The sequence below is a fragment of the Stegostoma tigrinum genome, chromosome 10, assembly GCF_030684315.1.
Source record: "Stegostoma tigrinum isolate sSteTig4 chromosome 10, sSteTig4.hap1, whole genome shotgun sequence".
Classification (NCBI taxonomy): domain Eukaryota; kingdom Metazoa; phylum Chordata; class Chondrichthyes; order Orectolobiformes; family Stegostomatidae; genus Stegostoma; species Stegostoma tigrinum.
The window spans coordinates 14,567,804-14,589,670 of NC_081363.1; the positions used below are offsets into that span (position 1 = coordinate 14,567,804).

At 39.8% G+C, this 21,867-nt stretch overlaps 2 protein-coding genes across 6 annotated transcripts in view; one reads left to right on the forward strand and one right to left on the reverse strand.

Moving 5' to 3' along the window:
• LOC125455532 (basal body-orientation factor 1-like) overlaps positions 1 to 14,011 on the forward strand; it is a 34,722-nt gene extending 20,711 nt beyond the window's left edge. Inside the window, exons 6-11 of one of the 3 annotated variants that reach the window (XM_059649024.1) lie at positions 1,854 to 1,924; positions 6,474 to 6,618; positions 7,402 to 7,895; positions 8,492 to 8,593; positions 12,169 to 12,228; positions 13,799 to 14,009. In XM_059649024.1, coding sequence (XP_059505007.1) covers positions 1,854 to 1,924; positions 6,474 to 6,618; positions 7,402 to 7,895; positions 8,492 to 8,593; positions 12,169 to 12,228; positions 13,799 to 13,928 — 1,002 coding nt within the window. In that variant the 3' untranslated portion in view covers positions 13,929 to 14,009. Of the gene's footprint in view, positions 1 to 1,853; positions 1,925 to 6,473; positions 6,619 to 7,401; positions 7,896 to 8,491; positions 8,594 to 12,168; positions 12,229 to 13,798 lie in introns of all 3 variants that reach the window. The other 2 variants (XM_059649026.1, XM_059649025.1) reach the window with 2 other exon arrangements.
• Positions 14,012 to 18,259: 4,248 nt separating this feature from the next.
• The window catches only part of aldh6a1 (aldehyde dehydrogenase 6 family, member A1), a 31,994-nt gene continuing 28,386 nt past the window's right edge, over positions 18,260 to 21,867 (reverse strand). For all 3 annotated transcript variants that reach the window (XM_048537278.2, XM_048537280.2, XM_048537279.2), the window contains exon 12: positions 18,260 to 21,731. In XM_048537278.2, the coding sequence (XP_048393235.1) occupies positions 21,627 to 21,731 (105 nt within the window). In that variant the 3' untranslated portion in view covers positions 18,260 to 21,626. The remainder of the gene's footprint in view (positions 21,732 to 21,867) is intronic.

Here is a 21,867-nt window from a genome sequence, read left to right on the forward strand (position 1 = left end):
CAGTGAGCTAGTCATCTGGACTCTTTTTTAATAAAAACTCAAATAGCAACATTTGTAGAAGTCTGAGTGTAAAATGTTGGGAACAGGGCACACTGCAAGAAGAACATGGATAAAAAAAGGAGCAGTTCATGAAATATTTCGATATTGAAAAGAAAGGTAATACTTTAGCAATTTATCAATTTCTTTGTAGGTTTTAAAAAATAAGACTACTCATTTGGAGGGGTTACTAAGCCTTGTAGTGCTAGAGAATTAAAATAATCCGTGTACCACTGAAATTGTTTCATGACTGAATTAAGGTTTACAACAAATGCTGAATCTTGGAGGAAAAAAATAGAAAATGTGGGCCATTCATCAAATCTGTTGGCATTTGAAAGAGTGGAGATCCTGAATTTCAGTGTTAGGTCTTTGGAACTGAATACTCAAAGGCTCTTGACCTGAAATGTTATCTGTCTTTTTTAATTTTGAAATGTTGGCACAACTAATTGCATATTCCTTGCATGACTGATTTTGCTACCTAGAATACCAGCTGTGACTCAACTGACTCATCCAAAGCTTAACTTTAAGGGAAAATAATTGTACAGTTATTAGATTAGATTAGATTCTCTACAGTGTGGAAACAGGCCCTTCGGCCCAACAAGTCCACACCACTCCTGGCAGCATCCCACCCAGTTATGAAGGTATATCATCTAATGTGGATACTTTTTCCAATGGAGGTAATCCAACTGATTTAAATTATTTGTTTGAGCAAACTATTTGGCTTTCTGCTGAACTGACACTTGATCCTACTTCTACACATTCTCTAGAAGTGATCTATAACATGAAAGATGTAGCACTAATTTGTCATGTCTTGGCATTGCCTGTGCCTGTAACTCTTTTGTTGTTGTGCACTGGCTCTGCATCTTATTGGTTGCTGTTTGGCTCAGTCTTCGTTGACTCTTTAGAGTATCCATACCTTACAAATTGAATAGGTTCAGGTACTATCATGAGGTATTGTGTTCCTCTCAGAATCTATCTGGGAGTCTTTCTGGTTTCCACTTTCAACATGCTTTGAATAGCTTTTTCCAAAGTTACATCCTACTTGCACTGTAAGAAATCTGACAAAGATGAATCAATAATTCTAACGATTCTACCACTTATACATTCCGCTTTCAAAAATCCATATTCTATAGAGATCATTAAATAAGCTACCGACGAATAACCCTGGGTGCTGAGCACTTCTGTTAAACCAAGTCCTTTCATGAATATTATTTGTTCTCAATTTTAAATAATTATCATGATCTCTTAGACCTTTTTCAAATAGCCTTTGCTTTTTTTTGTCAACTTATAGCACCATTAGCGATAGGACCCAGTGAATACAATAATGTATTATACATCCAAATATGGAAAACATAAGACCATAAAATATTGGAGTTGACTTAGGCCATTCAGCTATTAGTCTGCTCCACCATTCAATCATGGCTGATATGTTTCACAACTCCACTCCCCTCCCTTGTCTCTGTAACCTTTCACACCCTTACTAATCAACAACCTATAGTTATGGAATATTACAGCACAGAAACTGATCCACTCAATCTGGGTCAGCAATTTTCTCTAAATTACCTACCTAGTCTAATTCTACTTTCTTAATTACAATAGTTCACTTCTGATGCAACTTTCTAATTCCCTTAGAAGAAGTAATGCACTCTGCCACAAAAATGACACAGAATTCTCCTTTCAAGAAAATTAACAGAAAGGGAAATGAGGGTTACTACTTTATTGTGGTGTATTACAGTTGTTTGTTTTAAAGCAACCAATGGCAAGCATTAAACTCAAGCGAGATGTTCTGATTTTATCTTACTATTGTGTACTTTCAGATGCGTTTGGAGAGGGAGGCAGAACAAAGGCTAATTCAGCTGACTGAACAGGCTCACACTGAAGCTATTCTGTAAGATTTTGATTGTACCACTCCCAGATCTTGATATATTTTCTGCATGAGAAAACATCATTTAGTAAGCAATAAATGGTTATCATGGAGTTTTTATAAACAATCTGTAGAAGTGACTATATGGCTTAATTAGCCCATGACATCATTTGAGTAACATACAAAATTGGCAGCGTAACAGAAAACAGTAGTGTTCAATTGCTATTTTTTGGGCTGGAGGAAAGTATGTAATGGAGATCCCTAGGAATTCTTGAATTTCCTGACACATACTAATAATCATGATCTTGGTATGCAAGGAATAATTTCAAAGTTAGTGGATGACAGGGGTCTTGGAAGCAGGGTAAACTGTAACAGGGACTGTATATGGAACAGGATGCCAGAGCAAGTGGTAGAGACGGGTATAATTATAGCATTAAAAAAAATTTGGACAAATACATGGATAGAAAAGGTTTAGAGGGATAATGTGTGCCAAATTCAGACAAATGGGACGAGATCAGTTTAGAAAACCTGGTCAACATGGATGAATTGGGAAAGGGCATGTTTCCATGCTGCATACATGTATAACTCTATGACAGCTTACAACTATAAAAAAAGGACAAGTTGGTATAATGAAAAGATAGATGGCAGATGATGTTCAGTGCACAGAAATGTGAGGTGATGTCTTGATTGTAAGAACATGGATAGACAGTAAAATGTAGAAAGTACAATGCCCAGCAGGAGCAGAGGGACATAAGTGTATATATGCACAGATAACAAAAGGTGGCAGGATTTATGGAGACAGAAGTTAATAAAGCATACACTATCCTAGGTCTTATTAATAAGTGCATGGAATACAAGAGCAAGGAAGTTAATCTGAACATATTCAGGAAATTTGTTAGACCTCAGCTGGAGTATTGTGTGCAGTTTTGAGTGCAACACAGTGGGGTGGATGTGAACACATTGAGACAGCACAGAACAATTTGCAAAAAATGATACCAGTGATGAGAACCTTCAGATTTTGATAGATTGGAGAGACTGCACGGAGATCTGAAAGAAATTATCAAAATTGTGGGAGATCTTGATAGAGTAAATAGGGAGAAAGTGTTCCTGCACATAAAAGATTATAAAAGGCCACAGATTTTAAGTGATTTGCAATTTAGCAGATGTAATGCAAGAAAACACATTTATATACTTCAAGTGCACTGTCTAGAAATGGTGGAAGAAGCGACAATAGAAGCATCTCAAGAACTCGTCGAATGATCATTTGAATAGGAACAATATGCAAGGGTATGGGGCAAAGGCAGGCGAATAACATAAGCATAATGTGCCACCCGAAGGTTGCAGGAACAGCAACTCATATTCCGCTTGGGAACCCTGCAGCCTAATGGTATCAATGTGGACTTCACCAGCTTCAAAATCTCCCCTTCCCCCACCGCATCCCTAAACCAGCCCAGTTCGTCCCCTCCCCCCACTGCACCACACAACCAGCCCAGCTCTTCCCCTCCACCCACTGCATCCCAAAACCAGTCCAACCTGTCTCTGCCTCCCTAACCTGTTCTTCCTCTCACCCATCCCTTCCTCCCACCCCAAGCCGCACCTCCATCTCCTACCTACTAACCTCATCCCACCTCCTTGACCTGTCCGTCTTCCCTGGACTGACCTATCCCCTCCCTATCTCCCCACCTATACTCTCTCCACCTATCTTCTTTTCTCTCCATCTTCGGTCCGCCTCCCCCTCTCTTCCTATTTGTTCCAGAGCCCTCACCCCATCCCCCTCTCTGGTGGGGGTCTGGGCCCGAAACGTCAGCTTTTGTGCTCCTAAGATGCTGCTGGGCCTGCTGTGTTCTTCCAGCCTCACATTTCATTATCTTGGATTCTCTAGCATCTGCAGTTCCCATTATCACTAACAAAGTGTGGGGCTGGATGAGCACAGCGGGCCGGGCAGCATCTTAGGAGCGCGGAGGCTGGCGTTTCGTGCCTGGGCCCTTCATTGGAGGGGGGAATGGGGGGAGGGTCCTGAAATAAATAGGAAGCTGGGGGAGGCTTTGCAGAACACCTCCGCTCGGTTTGCAATAAACAACTGCACCTCCCAGTCGCGAACCATTTTAACTCCCCCTCCCATTCCTTAGATGACATGTCCATCCTGGGCCTCCTGCAGTGCCACAATGATGCCACCCGATGGTTGCAGGAACAGCAACTCATATTCCGCTTGGGAGCCCTACAACCCAATGGTATCAATGTGGACTTCGCAAGCTTCAAAATCTCCCCTCCTCCCACTGCATCCCAAAACCAGCTTAGCTCATCCCCGCCTCCCTAACTTGTTCTTCCTCTCACCTATCCCCTCCCCCCACCTCTAGCCACACATCCATTTCCTACCTACCTACCTCATCCCGCCCCCTTGACCTGTCCATCCTCCCCGGACTGACCTATCCCCTCGCTACCTGCCCACCGATACTCTCCTCTCCACCTATCTTCTCCTCTATCCATTTTCGGTCCGCCTCTCCTTCTCTCCCTATTTATTTCAGAACCCTCTCCCCATCCCCCTTTTCTGATGAAGGCCCTAGGCCCGAAACGTCAGCTTTTGTGCTCCTGAGATGCTGCTGGGCCTGCCGTGTTCATCCAGCCTCACATTTCATTATCATAATGTTACACCACACTGGGGTAGTGTACTGGTACTCAAGCCCCCAGCCCCATAGTTATCACGAAAGCTGAAGATTTTTTTAGAGCGCTTAAAAATTCTTCAGTTTACCTGTCTGATTAGACGCAGGTTAACAAAGTTTCTTCAAGCTTTCAGTATTTTACTGAAGAGAAATGCACTGTGTCCCCTTCTAGAGGTCTGAAGGCTTCTGCCAGAATTGTTCAGACCCACAAGCTACACAGGAGCCAATCACATTTGGCAGGCTGATGTTTGACATCCACAACTGGTCACAATACTGCAAACCAATCCACCACATGTTGCCCAGCCAAATCTCACTTTATGCCCCACCAACTCACCTCGTGACCATTTGTCTGCAAGTATTTACCGCACTGCTTAAACAAAGGAATAGTGTAAATACCACATTCATTGAATTTTGCTAATTGCTGTTAAAAAATTGCAGAAATTCCTTCCGCATCCCTTACTTTTAAATAGCCCCTTTTCCATTTCAGTCCACAGTCAGAAAAATAAAAAGGTAGTCTTTATAGTAATGCTCATTGGAGAGTTGATGCATATGCTGTGATCTGAATGGCCTCTTTCTATGTAGTAACAATTCTGTGATTCTGTGATATGCATTTCTGGGCATATTTTGGGAGAACAGGACACCTCTGAAACTAGTGAGAAAATAATAAAGAGGACAGTGATGTTACAGAAGATGCTTTAATTATTCTTATTTCTGGTACAAAGAAAGACATGCAGTTTTATAATGCCTTCCACTTTGCTCCCTAAGGGATTTTATATTCAATTAGGTACTTTTGAATCGTAGTCACTGTTGCAATAGGAATAAATGTGCTAAAATCCACCCAACAAGATCCCACAAACAGGAATGAGGTAGTGAGCAGCCAATATATTTGTAGTGTTAGTTGAGGAACTGGTATTAGACTCTATACTAGGGAGATCTCCTCTGTGCTTCTCTTACTAGTGCCGTTTTATACCTGATTGCAAGAGCAGACAGAATGCCAGTTTAGTAATGCATCCTAAAGCCAACACCTCTTAAAGCACTTCTGTGAGAGTTCTAAACGCTGTTTTTGGTAACTATGAGAGCATCAGTCATTGCATATCAGCTGATGTTAGATGCTGAATTCAATCAAACATATTAAGGACTAAAATATATACCCTAATATAATATATACCCAAAGAAAGAAAAGGTTTACTTTGTTTGTGATCAGTTACTTATTTCAAAAATAGTGATGTTGACAAGAACCTCATTTTCAAAGAGGATTGTGTCAACTGCTGTTTGGTATCCTGGAGACAAAGGCATGAGTTACAATCATGCAAAGCATTATGTTTTTTTCAGTCCAAGACAGATGATGAACCATCACAAGCTTCTTAGTGATTTCCTTGGGCTACAATAAATTGAAACACTACTCCCAGCAAATGCTTCACTTCATATTCCTGAGCAACCTGTTTTCAAAAGTTTCCATGCTACATGGTGGATCCTTTTGAGTTGAGATGCCTTATTTGGTACTAATAACTGAATATTGCTTTTGTCTAGTTCTAACTCTGGAATAACAGTTAACAATTTTTGAAACAGAGGCCACGGTTTTTAAATGGTTGCTTGATAAAATGTAGTATGGTAAGATATGGGCAGTGAGCAGAAGGATGTTATCAGATTAAGTGAACCATATATCTAAAAGGTGACTTTTTCCAAGGCACCTGGATGGATATATTAATATGAAGAGTTTAGATGGATATGGGCCAAATGCTGGCAAATGGGACTAGATTAATTCAGGATATCTGGTTGGCATGGATGAGTTAGACTGAAGGGTCTCTGGGTCTATGTGTAGAAAGTCTCAATACAAACTTGATGGCCCCATTGCCTATGACCAGCAGTTTTAATTCTGTAGTTATTCAAATACTGTTCCCCATATCCCACAGGAATCTTAATGAAAGAACTCGTTGTGTCTTCAAAGAAAACATCCGGCTACATGAGATGGTGAAGATCTATAAGAAAGATGAAGAACTTATGAAGAAGTCTCACAAGAGTCTCGAAGAAAAAAGCACACAGCTGGAGAGTGAAAAGGTGTTGCATTCGTAAAAGTCTAAGCAAAGTGTCTGCTTTTTGTATAACTCAATTCTGTAAACAGAACAGTGGAACTTTACAAGTTCAGAAGGGTCATAGCTGTAAGGTTGGAGATCTAGGCAACTTTTAGGTGAGTAAGTTTGGTACAATGCTCCACTGTAATATCATCTTGGAACTCAGAGTATGAGGTGACTTGAAGGAATATACAAGATTCTCAGCAGTCTTGACAGAGTGTGTCTGTTTCTCCTTGTGAGAGAACCTAGAAACGGGGTTACCTTTCAAAACAAAGGCTTTTCCATTTAAGAAAGGGATGAGGATTTTACTCCCATAGAGGGTTGCAATCCTTTGGTACCATTGTTCAAAAAGTGGTAGAAGCAGAATCTTTGAGTAATTTTAGGGCAGAGTCAGGTACATTTGATTAAAAACAAACCACCCTTTTTGTTAATGTTCATATAATCCCTGAATTTAATATGATAGTTTATCATTTAAACATTTTAGATTTTTTTTAACTATTACATTCCTGATGACTATTTATTTCATTTATCACTATGAATAATTTAAAACTATTTTTTAACTCAAAATTATGATACCCTAGCCATGCTTTAGATATTTCATTTATCGTGAGTTTATTTTGTCTGTACAAAATTTTTGTTTGTGGAAAAAAACTCAGCGTATGTCAAACTGATTTTACCAAATAACGTATTTCCTTTTACTCCTGCATCTTCTCTAGTGCTTACATGTTTCCGTATCTTTAATGAGAGTCACATTCAATTCTTGTTCCAGGAAACTAATGAGCTATTAGTGAAAGACAAAGTGTCACAGTCGAGACAGCAGAGAAAAAAGATCAGTGAGCTTCAAAGCAAGGTGGAGAACCTGGAAAAAGCGCTGGGACTCATGGCATCTGAGTTTGAGGCAGAAAAGCAAGTGATCAAACGAGAAACAGAACTTAGAATGGCAACTGGCAAGGTAGAGATTGCCAGGCTGCAGGCAGTGATTAAATTGAAAGACAAAGAGATGAATCGAGTGAAGAAGCTTGCCAAAAACATCCTGGACCAACGTACTGAAGTGGAACTGTTTTTCCTGCAATCCTTGGATGAAGTGAGGCAGCAGATCTTCCACAGTCGGGCTCACTACAAGCAGGCAGCCCAAGTTGCATACCAGAAATTAATGCTAAAAGCAAGTACTGGCAAGGAAGAATATCCCAAGATTAGGACCTTTAACAAAAGCGAGCATAGCACAAACTGTGTGTATCAAGATATGGAACAAGCTGATAAGTAGTATGTCAATATGTTAGTTTTATTTTATTTTATGTACAGTGATAAAGCAGTTGTATATTGCAAATGCATACAGGTTCTTAAAACTTCTGGGTGGAGATATAGTCAGCATAGCGATTATGTCACTGCACCAGCAATCAAGAGATCCAGGTTAATTCTTTGGGGACATGAGTTCACACACCACCATCCCTGCAAGTGACTCCAGACTGACAGCAAGCAAGGCGAGTGATTCTTAAATGCTCTTTTAAATGACCTCTAATATGACTGATTCTTAAATGCCCTCTAAAGTGACCTAGCAAGCCATCAGTTCATGGGCAGTTAGGGATGGGCAAAAAATGCTGTCCTTGACTATGAAACCCATGTCCCCTAATAAGAATAAAGTTTTTTGAAAAAAATAAAACTTGGATCAAAGTCAGAATTGTAGGCCTTTAACGTGTTTCAAGGGATTAGGGAAATTCAGGAGATGGATGCAACAAATTTATAGAAGTTGCTGGTTAATTTACATTGGACTGAAATTTACATTACTGCTGTTTGCTTTTCTTGCCCACGACCTCTCCATTAATTTTATTTCTGAAAAAAACTATGTGATGTTTTTCTAGCACTCATGTTGGAAAAGTAAATATCTCTGACTTAACTTGGGAGCAGAAGGAAAAGGTCCTGCGCCTGCTGTTTGCAAAGATGAATGGATTTAAAACAAATAGGTATGTCGCATTGAAAGGTGGTACCTTAACTGTGAATTTCAGAACATCAGATTGAGCTACAATGGTGACCAATATAATGCATCATATTGTGTACCATAATGAATGCCACAAACTATTCAAATTGTACTGGTCATCACTTTTCATTCATTTATTCTTTTTATCATATTGCACAGTTTTCGCTTGGCTAACTGATTAGCCAATGAAATACCCAACAGCTCATTCTTAAAGGCTGCGTCTTCCAATTATCTGATAATTCCATGTTTTGGCACTAAATTCCCAGTTTACTTTGTTATTCATGGTGCTTGGTTCAACTGTTGTTGGGTAAGCACTGGAAATGTGTTAATATTCAAAAGGCCACGGGCCAAATGCTGGAAAGTGGGACTAGTGGTCAAGAAGGCATATGGCATCCTTTCCTTCATCGGACGGGGTACTGAGTACAAGAGTTGGCCGGTCATGTTACAGTTGTATAAGACTTTGGTTTGGCCACATTTAGAGTACTGTGTACAGTTCTGGTCACCACATTACCAAAAGAGTGTGGACGCTTTGGAGAGGGTGCAGAGGAGGTTCACCAGGATGTTGCCTGGTATGGAGTGTGCTAGCTATTAAGAAAGGTTGAGTAGATTAGGATTATTTTCATTAGAAAGATGGAGATTGAGGGGGGGACCTGATTGAGGCCTACAAAATCATGAGGGTTATAGACAGGGTAGATAGCAAGAAGCTTTTACCCAAAGTTGGGGAATCAATTACTAGGGGGCATGAGTTCAAAGTGAGAGGAGGAAAGTTTATGGGAGATATGCGTGGGAAGCTCTTTACACAGAGGGTGGTGGGTGCCTGGAATGCATTGCCAGCGGAAGTGGTAGAAGCAGACACAATAGTGTCTTTTTAAGATGTATCTGGACAGGTACATGGATGGGCAGGGAGCAAAGGGATACAGTCCCTTAGAAAATAGATGACAGGTTTAGACAGAGGATCTCATTCGGTGCAGGCTTGGAGGGCCAAAGGGCCTGTCCCTGTGCTGTAATTTTCTTTGTTCTTAGTGTAGGTTAAAGTAGCATTTTTTTGTTAGTGAACACTCACCAGGCTGAAGGGCCTCTTCTATACAGTTTGATTCTGTGATTCTCTGCTGGTTTGGAAGTTCCTTAAATTTAAACACTTCTGCTGATTCCTGGCTGATGGCACTTCTGGTGAGTGGTCACGAGAATCAGGGTGTCGGTCCTGAGTCCTTTTGGATGCTGCCGGACCTGCTAAGCTTCACTGGCAATTTCTGCTTTTGTTTCAGATCTCCAGCATCCACTGTTCTTTGTTTAATCTTCTGTGTGCTACCTTTATCAAGTATATTGTGGTATCTTTTTCAAACTGAAATTTTATATTACATCCTCTGCTTCCCCTTTATCTGTCCTGCTTTTTACCACCTTGGAGAGTTATAATAAATTTGTCCAGTATGACTTCCCTTGTAAAGTCATGCTGGGTGGTATGGTGGCTCAGTGGTGAGTACTGCTGCCTCACTGCCAAGGACCCAGGTTCAGTTTCAGCTTTGGGTGACTGATGTGTGGGTTTCCTCGCGATGCTTTGGTTTCCTCCCACAGTCCAAAGATGTGCAGGTTAGGTGAATTGGCTGTGTTAAATTGCCCTGTAGTGACCAAAGATGTGTAGGTTAGGTGGATTAGCCATGGGAAATGCAGGGTGATAGGGTAGGGATGTGAGTCCGGCTGGGATGCGAGTCCGGCTGGGATGCTCTTTGGTGAGTCGGCCAAATGGCCTGTTTCCACACCGTAGGAATTTCAAGGTTGTGCTTCATCAAGTTATGTATTTCTAAATGCTCTGCTCTTTTTAATAAACTCAAATATTTTCCTAATAATAGAAGTCAAATTAACTGGCCTGTTGTTTGATTCCTTTCCCTTGTAAAGAAATTTTTATACATTGGCAGTTTTCCAATCCTCCTGGACATCTTCAGAATCTAAGGCATCCTAGAAGATCACTACCAGTGCATCTACTATTTCTGTGACTGCAATATTTTTCAGAGGTGCAGGAAAGCTTGGTCAATGCCAGCGAATTTACTGCAACCCTTGCAGCAACATGCTTCTTACAGGAGTTATTTTAGCACAAGTCCAAGTTGAGAATGCTGCTTGGTATCACTTTTCACTACTAATGTACAGCTTTCTGGATACTGTGGTGAATATTAAAAATAGAGGTCTAGAGGTGTGGGTACACAGTTGCTTGAAAGTAGCATCATGGGTAGACCAGGGCAGTGAAGAAGACATTTGGCATGATTGCCTTCATCAGTCAGAGCATTGAATACAGGAGTTGGGATGCCATGTTACAGGTGTACCAGACATTGGTAAGGTCACTTTTGGAGTACAGCATACAATTTTTTGTTGTGCTCCTATAGGAAGGACATTATTAAACTAGAAAGGGTGCAAAGGATTTGTAAGGATGTCACTGGGACTGCTTGGTTTGAGTTATAAGCATAGGCTGGCATTCTTTCTCTGAAGGATGAGGTTAAAGTGAATTGTCAAGGTTTTTCCCCCCCAGGCTAGGGGAGTGCAAGACTAGACGGCATGTGTTAAAGGTGAAATGGGAAATATTTAAAAGGGACCTTCGGGGCAAAATTTTCAGAGGGTGGTACAAAAATGGAATGAGCTGCCAGACTAAATGGTAGAGGCACCTACAAGTTAAAAGACATTTGGACAGCTACATCAATAGGAACAGTTTAGAGATATATGATTCAAACGCAGGCACATGGAACTAGGTGATCAGCAAGACAATTTGGACCGAAGGGTCTGTTTCCGGGCTGTATGATTTGTTCTGAACTGGCCTAAATCTCTTCTAAGAAGAAGCTAGATGTCTAAAATCTCTTCTTAGAAGAAACTAAGCTTCTAAACTCAACCCTGGCATCTTCTGAACTGGAAAAAAAGCCAATGCCCTAAAAGGAAATCCTGAATTCCCTCTTGTGGATCAGCCAGTGAACTGCACATTTCAACAAGGCAGCTCACCACAACCTTCTCAAGGGCCACTAGAGATGGATACTAAATGCTGGGCAGTCAGTGACATTCACATCCCATCAATGAATTAAAAAAAACTTACCTGTCATATAACAATGTAATTATGTGTAAAGATCTATCCATCGATATCACTGGGGTTGGCAGTTAGCTCCATTATTAAATGCTGTCTTTAGTCACTGTCTGACTTTGTTCTTTTTAAAAGAAACCCCTTCACAGAAGAAAATCAACACCCCACCGTGTTTATTTTGAAATTCAAATTCCAAGAACGATGATATTGCACATAAATAATACACCTTTCATCATTTGATTCAGGTGGGATTATTTGATTAGGCTGAATGATAGAACCTTTACACTATGTCTGGCTGCAGTTAATAATAAAAGGACATGCTACAACATTAATAGAATTAGATTTCTCAGTAATGGTTACTAAAATTAATATTTTGTGAATGATTTTACATTTTCTTGGCTAGCTTGTTGGATTATTCATTGCATGATTATTCAATCGACTAGTATTAAATGTTCTGCCTGTGTGTGTGCATAATCCATTATTATGAATCTCTCATTTACTTGTAGACTGAGGAGGAAACCAATTCCTGAAAATGGAATGACCGCAAAGGAACCAGAAGCAGTTAGGTAAGGATCAGTCAGAGTCTAAGTATCTTACAACACAAATAGCCTCATTTTATTCTTCAGCAGTTGCGTATAGAATGTAATTTAGTTCTTTACTTCGATGAGTATTGTAATAAAGTGATGTCATACATTATGGAAGGGTGCAGGACAAAAATGATTTATGAAACCTAAACATACCATACACTAGTGGTGTGATGATGGTGATTTGCTTTAGGCTGTATTTCCATCTGTGCCCACTAGATGGAGCATCATTACTGAATGATGAATTTATGCTCACAGCTAAAATAGCGATGTCTGTATCATCCTGAAGGCCGTTGGAGCGTATAGGGTCTTCAGGTCAGACTCCACCTGACAAAGGGACAGTGCTATGAAAGCTTGTGATTTCAAATAAACCTGTTGGACTACAACCTTATGTCGTGTGACTTCTAAAATCTGAAAGGACTGCGGATGCTGTAAATCAGGAGCTGTAAAAAGGGCCAGTGAGGCCCTTTCAGATCGAGCGGTTGACCTATGCATTCCCAACATCTTTCTTTTTGCAGTATGGAGTAATGGGGGAGTGGTTAATATATCATCTCTGTACAGTTTAGAAATATTTGACATAAGTGTACATGTACAAATGTTGTTTCCTAATGACTAACCCACTTTGATTATTTTCTGATGTATATTAAACTGATGAAAGGGCTTCAAAGTGGGAATGAACCACAACAAACTTGAAGGTGAACCAACACTCCTTATCACAGCGGGCGCATCATAGGTAATCATAGGATTTTCCAAAAATTATAAATGTCCTTCCTTTTTCTTGGATTTTCCTTAGATTCCCTACAGTGTGGAAACAAGCCATTTGGCCCAACAAGTCCACACCGTCCCCTGAAGCATCCCACCCAGATCCTTTCACCTATAATCCACATACCCCTGAATACTACGGGCAATTTAGAATGGTCAATCTACCTAGCCTGCACATCTTTGGACTGTGGGAGGAAACCGGAGCACCCAGAGGAAACCCACGCAGACACAGGGAGAATGTGCAAACTCCGCACAGTCACCTGAGGCTGGAATCGAACCTGGAGCTGTGAAGCTGTAGTGCTAACCAGTGAGCCGCCGTGCCTAAATACCTCAATGCCTGAAGCAAAGGCACTGTAATACATAACATAAGGGAAAGCAAAGAACTGTGAATGCTTCTTCTAGATCTGAAGAAGGATCACTGGACTTTTGAAGTGTTAGCTCTGCTTTATTTTCACAAATGCTGCCAGACCTGCTGAATTTCTCCAGCAATTTCTGCTTTTGCACTGTAATACCTGGTTGATCTGTTGTGCCACCATAGTGCACAGAAGTTCAACATACAAAAATAATTTCCCTTGTAAATCAAGTAATACATTAATGAGGAAAATCTGTACCACACTGACAAATAATATGTAATAAAAATGAATCAACAGATTATAAACTTTACAGAACAGTAGCAATTTAGGAAGTTGAAAACAAGGTATGTTTAGCAGCTCTGCATAATTTTCATGGTCTATTTTGTTTCTGTCCTTCTCATTTCAAAAGTCTGACCTGAATGCTATTTCTTCCACAGCCCCCAAGATGAGAAGCACAATCCGACTTTTATCACTCAGGCTTCTGTTGAGCCTGAATCAAGCCCTGTCGTTAGCTTATCAGATCAGCTATCACAAGAAATTATATTACCAGATATAGTGTCAAAATAAAAGAGCCATAAAACAGTTTGATATATTAATATGTTGAAATGAGTGTCTGAACAAAAATCATGAAATTAAAATATAATTTAAAGTGCTTAAAATCTTTCTTCTGTCTTTTGTGGCTCATGTTGATATTTCAAAACCATGTAATTTAAACAAACAGGGCTGCACATTCTGAACTTATCATACAATGGCAGGGATATACAACATAGACATAGAACAGTACTGCACAGTACAGGCCCTTCGGCCCACGATGTTGTGCCAAACTTTTACCCTAAATCTAAGGTCTATCTAACCACTGCCCCTACCTTATACTATCATCCATTTGCCTATTGAAGAAGTTCTTAAATGTCCCTAATGAGGCCGATTCCACTCCCCTCTCCGGTAATACATTCCACGCCCCGACCACTCTGAGTAAAGAACCTACCTCTGATGTCTCCCCTATATCTATTTCCATTCACTTTAAAACTACGTCCCCTTGTAACAGCTACCTCCACCCTAGGAAAAGTTCTCTGGCTATCCACTCTATCCACACCCCTGATCATTTTGTACACCTTTATCAAAATCACCTCTCATCCTCCGTCGTTCTAGAGAAGCCTGAGCTCTCTCAACTTATCCTCATAATATCTTCCTCCATTTCAGGCAACATCCTGGTAAATCTCCTCTGCACCTTTTCCAAAGCTTCCACATCTTTCTTGTAATGAGGTGACCAGAACTGGACACAATACTCCAGATGTGAAATGTGTATACAAAACCAGGGTGTTGTATAGTTGGACCATAACTTCACGGCTCTTGAAATCAATCCCTCTATTAATGAAAGCTAGCTCACCACATGCCTTCTTAACAACTGTATCCACCTGAGTGGCACCATTCAGGGAACTGTGGACATGATCCCTCTGCTCCTCCACACTGCCAAGAATCTTTCCATTAACCCTGTATTTTGCTTTCAAATTTGTCCTTCCAAAGAGAATCACCTCACACTTTTCAGGGTTAAACTCCATCTGCCACTTCTGAAGCTCAGCTTTGCATCCTATCAATACCTTTGTAAACTAGAACAGCCCTCCACACTATCTACAATGCGACCCACCTTCCTATCATCCGCGAACTTACTAATCCACCCTTCCACTCCTCCTTCCAAATCATTTACAAAAATCACAAAAAAAAAAGAGAACACCCAGAACGGATCTCGGTGGTACATCACTCATAACTGACCACCATGTTGAATATTTTCCGTCCACTACCACCCTTTGATTTCTAAGGCTCAGCTAATTCTGAATCCAATCTGCCACATTTCCCCCTATCCCATGCCTCCTTACTTTCTGCATGAGCCTACCATGGGGAATCTTATCAAACACCTTATTTAAAACTGTGTATACCACATCTATTGCTCGGCCTTCATCCACGTGTTTGGTCACCTCTTCAAAGAATTCAATAAAGGTTTGAGGCACGATTTACCCCTGACAAATCTATGCTATCACGAATCAAACTGTGCCTTTCCAAGTGATCATAAATCCTGTCTCTCAGAGCCCTTTCCAATAATTTGCCCACCGCTGAACTAAGACAAACTGGCCTATAATTTCCAGGGTTATCCCTATTTCCTTTTTTTGAACAAGGGAATGACGTTTGTCACTCTCCAATCATCTGACATTATACCCGTGGACAGTGAGGATGGAAAGATCATCGCCAAAGGCCCATTCTGAAGGACCTGGGAAAAACATCTGTAAAAAACACATTGAATATTGCTGGTGGTGATGGGTCGGAGTGAACACAGTAGGTTTTTTGAAAATAATTAAGACTGGGCGGAGGCTTTAAATATTTACATTTGGAACGGGGCAAACCTGGTATATATTGCCCATACTAATTGACCTTGAGGTGGTTGCAGTGAGTTGCCTTCTTGAACTGCTGCAATTTATGGTGTAAGTACAATAATTGTGTTGTAGGGAGGGAGTTCCAGGATTTTGACCCAGTCAGAATATTGTCAGGATATGGTGCAGCTTGGGAGGGAAGGGTGACACCTCCCATGTCAGAGATATCTGCAGCTTTTACCCTTCTAGGTCTCCAAACTTTTGAAGTGCTTTATGAATTTAGGATATACTCCAAACATAGATAATATGCCATATTTAATGCTACATGAATCTAAAGCCATGTATAATATTCTTTATGATCTCTACTCACCAAATGTCAGCATGACACGTGACTGCATATTATCTGCCAGTCTTTTGATGTCTAGATTGTAGTTTGAGATTGCTGATCATACGCAGTGAGGAGGTTGCATTAATTAGACTCAATTATCTTCATTTAAGAGGGCAATTCCTCAGATCTTTCACATTAAAAACATGGGATGTTTGGAAACAGGTGTTTTTCTCCGTTTAGAAGTCCCCAAAACAGAGAGCCTTGATTACACTTTAGCTCAGTATTATTTGTCCATTACTATCTCAACTTCAACTTCACTGTTTTGTAAATCAATCACCTTATAGAATTTGGTAGGCAGCCCACTAATGTCTACTTGAAGGAATGGATTTGACAGACACATGATGATTTGATGATCTCTAATTCCTGAAATCACTTTGAATTCCTTTGTTAATTTACTTAGATATGCACAGGTTTCTGGCTGGAACTATATTTCTCTTCTAGTATGTTCTCCAGAAGAGTTGTATTTTGCTTCTTAATTTCCTTTTTATTCCCATAGTGTCATTCACTGAGTTGAATTTATTGCCTGTCCCTGTCTGTCCTTGAGAAGGTAGTGGTGAGCTGCCTCCTTGAATTGCTACAGTCAAAAGTGCTATAAGTTGATCTACAAGGCTGTCAGGTATAGAATTTCAAGATTTTGATCCAGCAACAGTGAAGCAATGGTGATATATTTCCAAGTCAAGATGGTGAGTTGCTTGGAGGGGAGCTTGTGGTGGTGACGTTCTCATGTATCTGCTGCCCTTATCCTTCTAGGTAGAAGTGGTTGTGCATTTGAATGGTGCTGACTAAGGATCTTTGGTGCCATGCTGCAGGGCACCTTCTAAATAGTACACACTGCTGCTACAGAGTGTCACTCGTGGAGGAAATGGATGCTTATGGCATTGTTGCAGATGACACAAAGATAAGTAGAGGAAGGGGGGGGAAGGAGGCTGCAGAAAGAATTGGACACACTAGTCCTCTTGTTTCATACCCTTTATGACATGTCAATTTCTTACAATAGCATTGGTCTTATGTTCTCAAAAACTCAGATTTAATTTACCTCGTTTTTGGTATCTAAGTGCCTGATTCAGATTGGCTAAAATTAAAAAACTTGAATTGATAAAACAGAACTGCTGCTTAGCCTAACTGTATTGATTTTTTGATAAGTGTTTTAATTCAGGTGCTCTGTGCACCTGCAAACCCACAAGCTGCTACCCAAGACATTTTAATTGTGCTGTTTCTGTGCTTCAAAATTCAATCTTTTAAAGCGACTACACAGTGCTCACCCTCCTTGCATTTTATAAACATCGAATTCTAGCTTCCTGCCTTCTAATCCAAATACTCTACCCAACTTCACAACACAATGGATTCGCGCTATGAAGGCAGGACTTTGTCCCCAAAAGGACTGAGCAGTAGTCACTGGGTAGACCGTAGACCCAGTTTCAGTTTGTATGTATTTGCAGATCAAAACGTGCTAAACCTCCATCCTTTCTCTACAGTTAACCCCATTCAGTTCTAACATTATGTCTACAAGGAACCTGAAATTGAGCAACTATGCATTGTCTGACAGCTCACTCACTTCGTTCCTTGATTTAAGAAAAATTACAATTTCAGGCATCATGCCAAAGAGTCTCTGCAGAATCTTCCCTTGGCTCAAGGCCTTAAATCAGTAGAGGTGATTAGTTTAAAAGAATTTAAACAAGCAGTGCTGAAGTCTCTGAATAACACTTACTGAGGGGCTCACACACAGTGACAGTTAACAAGGGGGGGTGGGGCAAAAGAAAAAACACAATCAGGATTTCTGCTATGGCAAGAATGGCTGGTATATCATCAGTTGTGATGGAACTCAGGTTCTTGATCAGAGTATTTTTCTCAAGCATGTACCTTTGAATTAATTATGATACCTTCATACTTTTTCATCCCTTAAACAGAGAACAAGGTAACAATTCTCTTTAACTGTTGACCTGGCACAGTCCAGATGGCTTTAATCACAATCAAATTACAGAGGAGAACATTTTAAAAAAGTACAGGTCTATATGCACATATACACCCCTTTCCTTGACTAGCTGTTATTTGCCTATTGATCAGTGAGAAAGTTACTAAGTGGAGATCTTGTCTTTTTCAAACTGGCAAGTTTATTTTTCAAATTTACGTAAGAAAACATCTCACTGTTATTCCAGATTATAAGAAGCCTTTGCTTTTTGTTTAATGTTTTTTTATCAGTCAGCTCGAGGGTATCTTTTACAACATCCTTAAATACACAACAAGTAACCACTTTTCACATTTGGGTTTAGAAAGTGAGGGTCATGTTTTTTGCCCAATTATGAGATTGAAGACAGGACAAACAGAAAACAGTCTTCCCAAGACTTCCTCTATATATTCATTGAGGGGTTTCCAATGGAGAACTTTTTTTTCCCCTCATTTACATATATTCAAGGTAACCTCTAAGCCAAAAATTGCAGCCCTTGTAAACTCTGGGATGAAGCAGCAACAGACTTGGGACAAAAACCAAGAACTGCAGATGCTGTAAAACTGGAATAAAAACAGAAGTTGCTGGTAAAGCTCAGCAGGTCTGGCAGCAACTGCAAAGAAAAATCAAAGTTAATGTTGAGTCCAGTGACCCTGCCTCAGAACAGAGGAAGAGTCACCATACCTGAAGTTACTTGTCTTTGCAGATGCTGCCAGACCTGCTGAGCTTTACCAGCAACTTGTTTTTGTTACAGACTTGAGACTTGTCTGAAAAATTCTAGTGCACATTCCCTTCAACCAGACAAATTAAAGGGAGGTGCAAGAGGCAGCATGCGAACAGACCCTTGTGATTTTACTTCATGCAAACTCTATTCCAGAAAATTGATCTTTTAAAATATCCTCTTTTTCTGCAAAACCACAATGCATTTAAAAGTTTAATCTGTCAACTTGCAAATGATTTCTACATGATTAGTCAAGAGTTACAATAAACTCAAACAGATAGGGAAATAGAGCTTCATGTGTGACTAAACGCTCCTCTACCACCTCTTAATTTGAAGGGGAAACCTCAACATTGGGTATATAGATTATATACTCCACACTCCAACCCAGATTTAATTGGATAGCTCATCTGCACTATGAATTCACAATTTTTCTTAAGCACAACTTCACGTTGACTGCTCAAAGAAAACAGCACAGATTTGGATCTTACAGAATTACAAATTTATGCGGATCGGAAGGTAGAAGACCTAAACCCACTTAGAAAAAGGAATAGAAAATAGGGAGCTGTGTATGTCAGGTTACCTGGTCAAAAGAGAAGCTGTTAGAATCCATTAGGCACATGGTAACAGGGCACTTAGAAATAAGAATATCTAAATATATATTTGGGAGAGTCAACATTGATTTATGAAAAAGGGTAAACACACATGACAAATCTGTTGGAGTTTGAAGGTTACAACTAGCAAGATAAAAGGGTGAGGAAATAGAGAATACACTGCATTTCAATGTTTTAAAAGAATTTGATACAGTACCACATGAGATTACAAAAAAGGACTCGTGGTATAGAAGATAATAGATTAGCACAGCAGACTGGTTAACACAGAAAACAAAGACTAAACTCAATTTTTGATCTGACAGCTATTGTGAACCGGTACTGCAAAGATCAATGCTTGGTCCTCAGTTATTTATAATGATACCTATGACTTAGATGAGGACTCAAGTGTAATAAATTAAAGTTTTCTAATGATGCACAGCTCAATGGGAGGATGCCAAGAAGAGGATGAGAAGAGGCTGAAATAGTTTGTACAGATAAAATGCATAAAGTACATGGTGGAAGGAATAGAATATGTGTAAAATAAAAATTGGTAGGAATTTAAAAATAAAATTCTCCTTGAGGGTAAAGAGGTAACTGGGTGTCCTAACTCAGGAATCATGGCAAGTTAACATGCAATTATGAAAGTAAACAGACTTTATTGCAAACAGGGATTGAAGTCAAGAATGAAGAAATCTTACTACAATTATATTGGGTTTTGGAGAGACCATACATGGAGTATGGTCTACAGTTTTAGTGTCCATATTCACGGAAGAATTAGTGTCTCTTAGACGCAGTGCACTAGATTGGTTCCTGGAATGAAAGGATTATCCTACAAGGACGGCTCAAGTAGATAAGACCTATTTGAGTTGAGCAGAATGAGAGTTGACCTATTTGAAACAAAACTCGAGTAGACAGATTAGATACTGGAAAGATGTTTCCCTGTCTGGGAGTCTCGAGATAAGAAGCTGCAACTTCATATAAGGTGGCCAACCATTTACAACTGCAATGAGGAAAGATAATTTCACTCCAAAGGGTTGTATTTGGAACATCACTTCAGAGGGCTGTGGCTGCTCAGATGTCATGAATAGTTGGCACAAATAGATTCAGTGTCCTGTTAGTATGCAAAAGTCTATGACTATAAGAGGAGGAGAACTGAGGTAGATCAGATACCATCTGAGTGAATTGTGGAGCAGGCTGAAAGAATCAAATGGTCCACTCGTATTGCCATTTATGGTTTGATCACAAACAGAAGGTCTGACCATCCAATAATCTAGATGGACAGTTTCATCAGCCTTCACCTTATCCGGTACCACAGAAGTTAGCTTGTTATTAATTTCTTTACTGAGAGCTATGACATTCAGATTGTTAGCCATACCCGCTTGAAAGAGATTGTGAAGAGATGCAAAAAAAGAAAAACCAACCCAAAATTTTAAAAATCCCTTGTTAAATTAGTGCTTCTTAGTGCATAATTTTTCTAATTTGGGATCTTTCTGGTCTAAGAGTCTCAGTAATTCATTTGATCAACACGTGTCACTGCTGTTAACTCATATCCAACTTATTGTGACGAAACACACCTGTCCAAGGCACCAAATTTATAATAATTTCTTTCCGAAAAATGGTTTTGGTGAAAAAAAGGACTAAACTTCTAAGCCCAACGGTATTTTTCAGGACTAAAACTGTAATATACACAGATAAGCTGACCAGTTACATTTGTTTCTCAGCCTAATTAAAAAGGTACCTGTGCACCCAATACTGCAACTAAAATTAAAAACAGTACTACTGAATTATTGTCAGCTATTTGGTATTCTTCACACTAAAAACAGTATAATCATAACGGTTTAAGGCTGCACACTTGGATAGCTTTAACTTGCATTTTTTGCAAGCCAGGATCAGTCATACTATTTTGTGTGGAGCATATTTTAAAAATAAAAATTGGGCAATCTGCTCAAGTTTAGAGGAAAGTAAAATATTTTTGTTTAAAATCTGTTTTTAATCTAGATATGTGCTATGTGATCAGAACGTGAGAACTTATGCAGCTTAAAAACTGATTTAAGGGGGGGATAACTTCAAGTTACTGAATGTTTTAAGCAATTTTGAACATGCAATCAGTTGAAAAGAACTTCCTTTCATTTTGTCTTGATGTGCCGATGTTCCGAAAGGGCCACATTGAAATATGCTGCACCTGCCCAAATGCATCACGTCAGACTTCATACATCAGTCATGATGAACATGCGGCTTGCCATCTTGGTGAAGTGAACTTAGCGGCCCATTGTTGGCATGACAACAGATGGGCTGCTTAATGTGGCATCTTCCTCCTTCCACTGGGATGTGACTGTCTTTACTTGAGTGTAAAACTGAATACCCTGGAATGAAAAGTGGAGAAAAAAAAAAAGGCAAATATGCATGCATGTCCTTTGGTTTCAGAGTTGAGCTCAGCATTATTTCACAAGTTCAGCTGTTCAAAACTAGGCATCAGCCCAGACATGTTCACATTTAAAT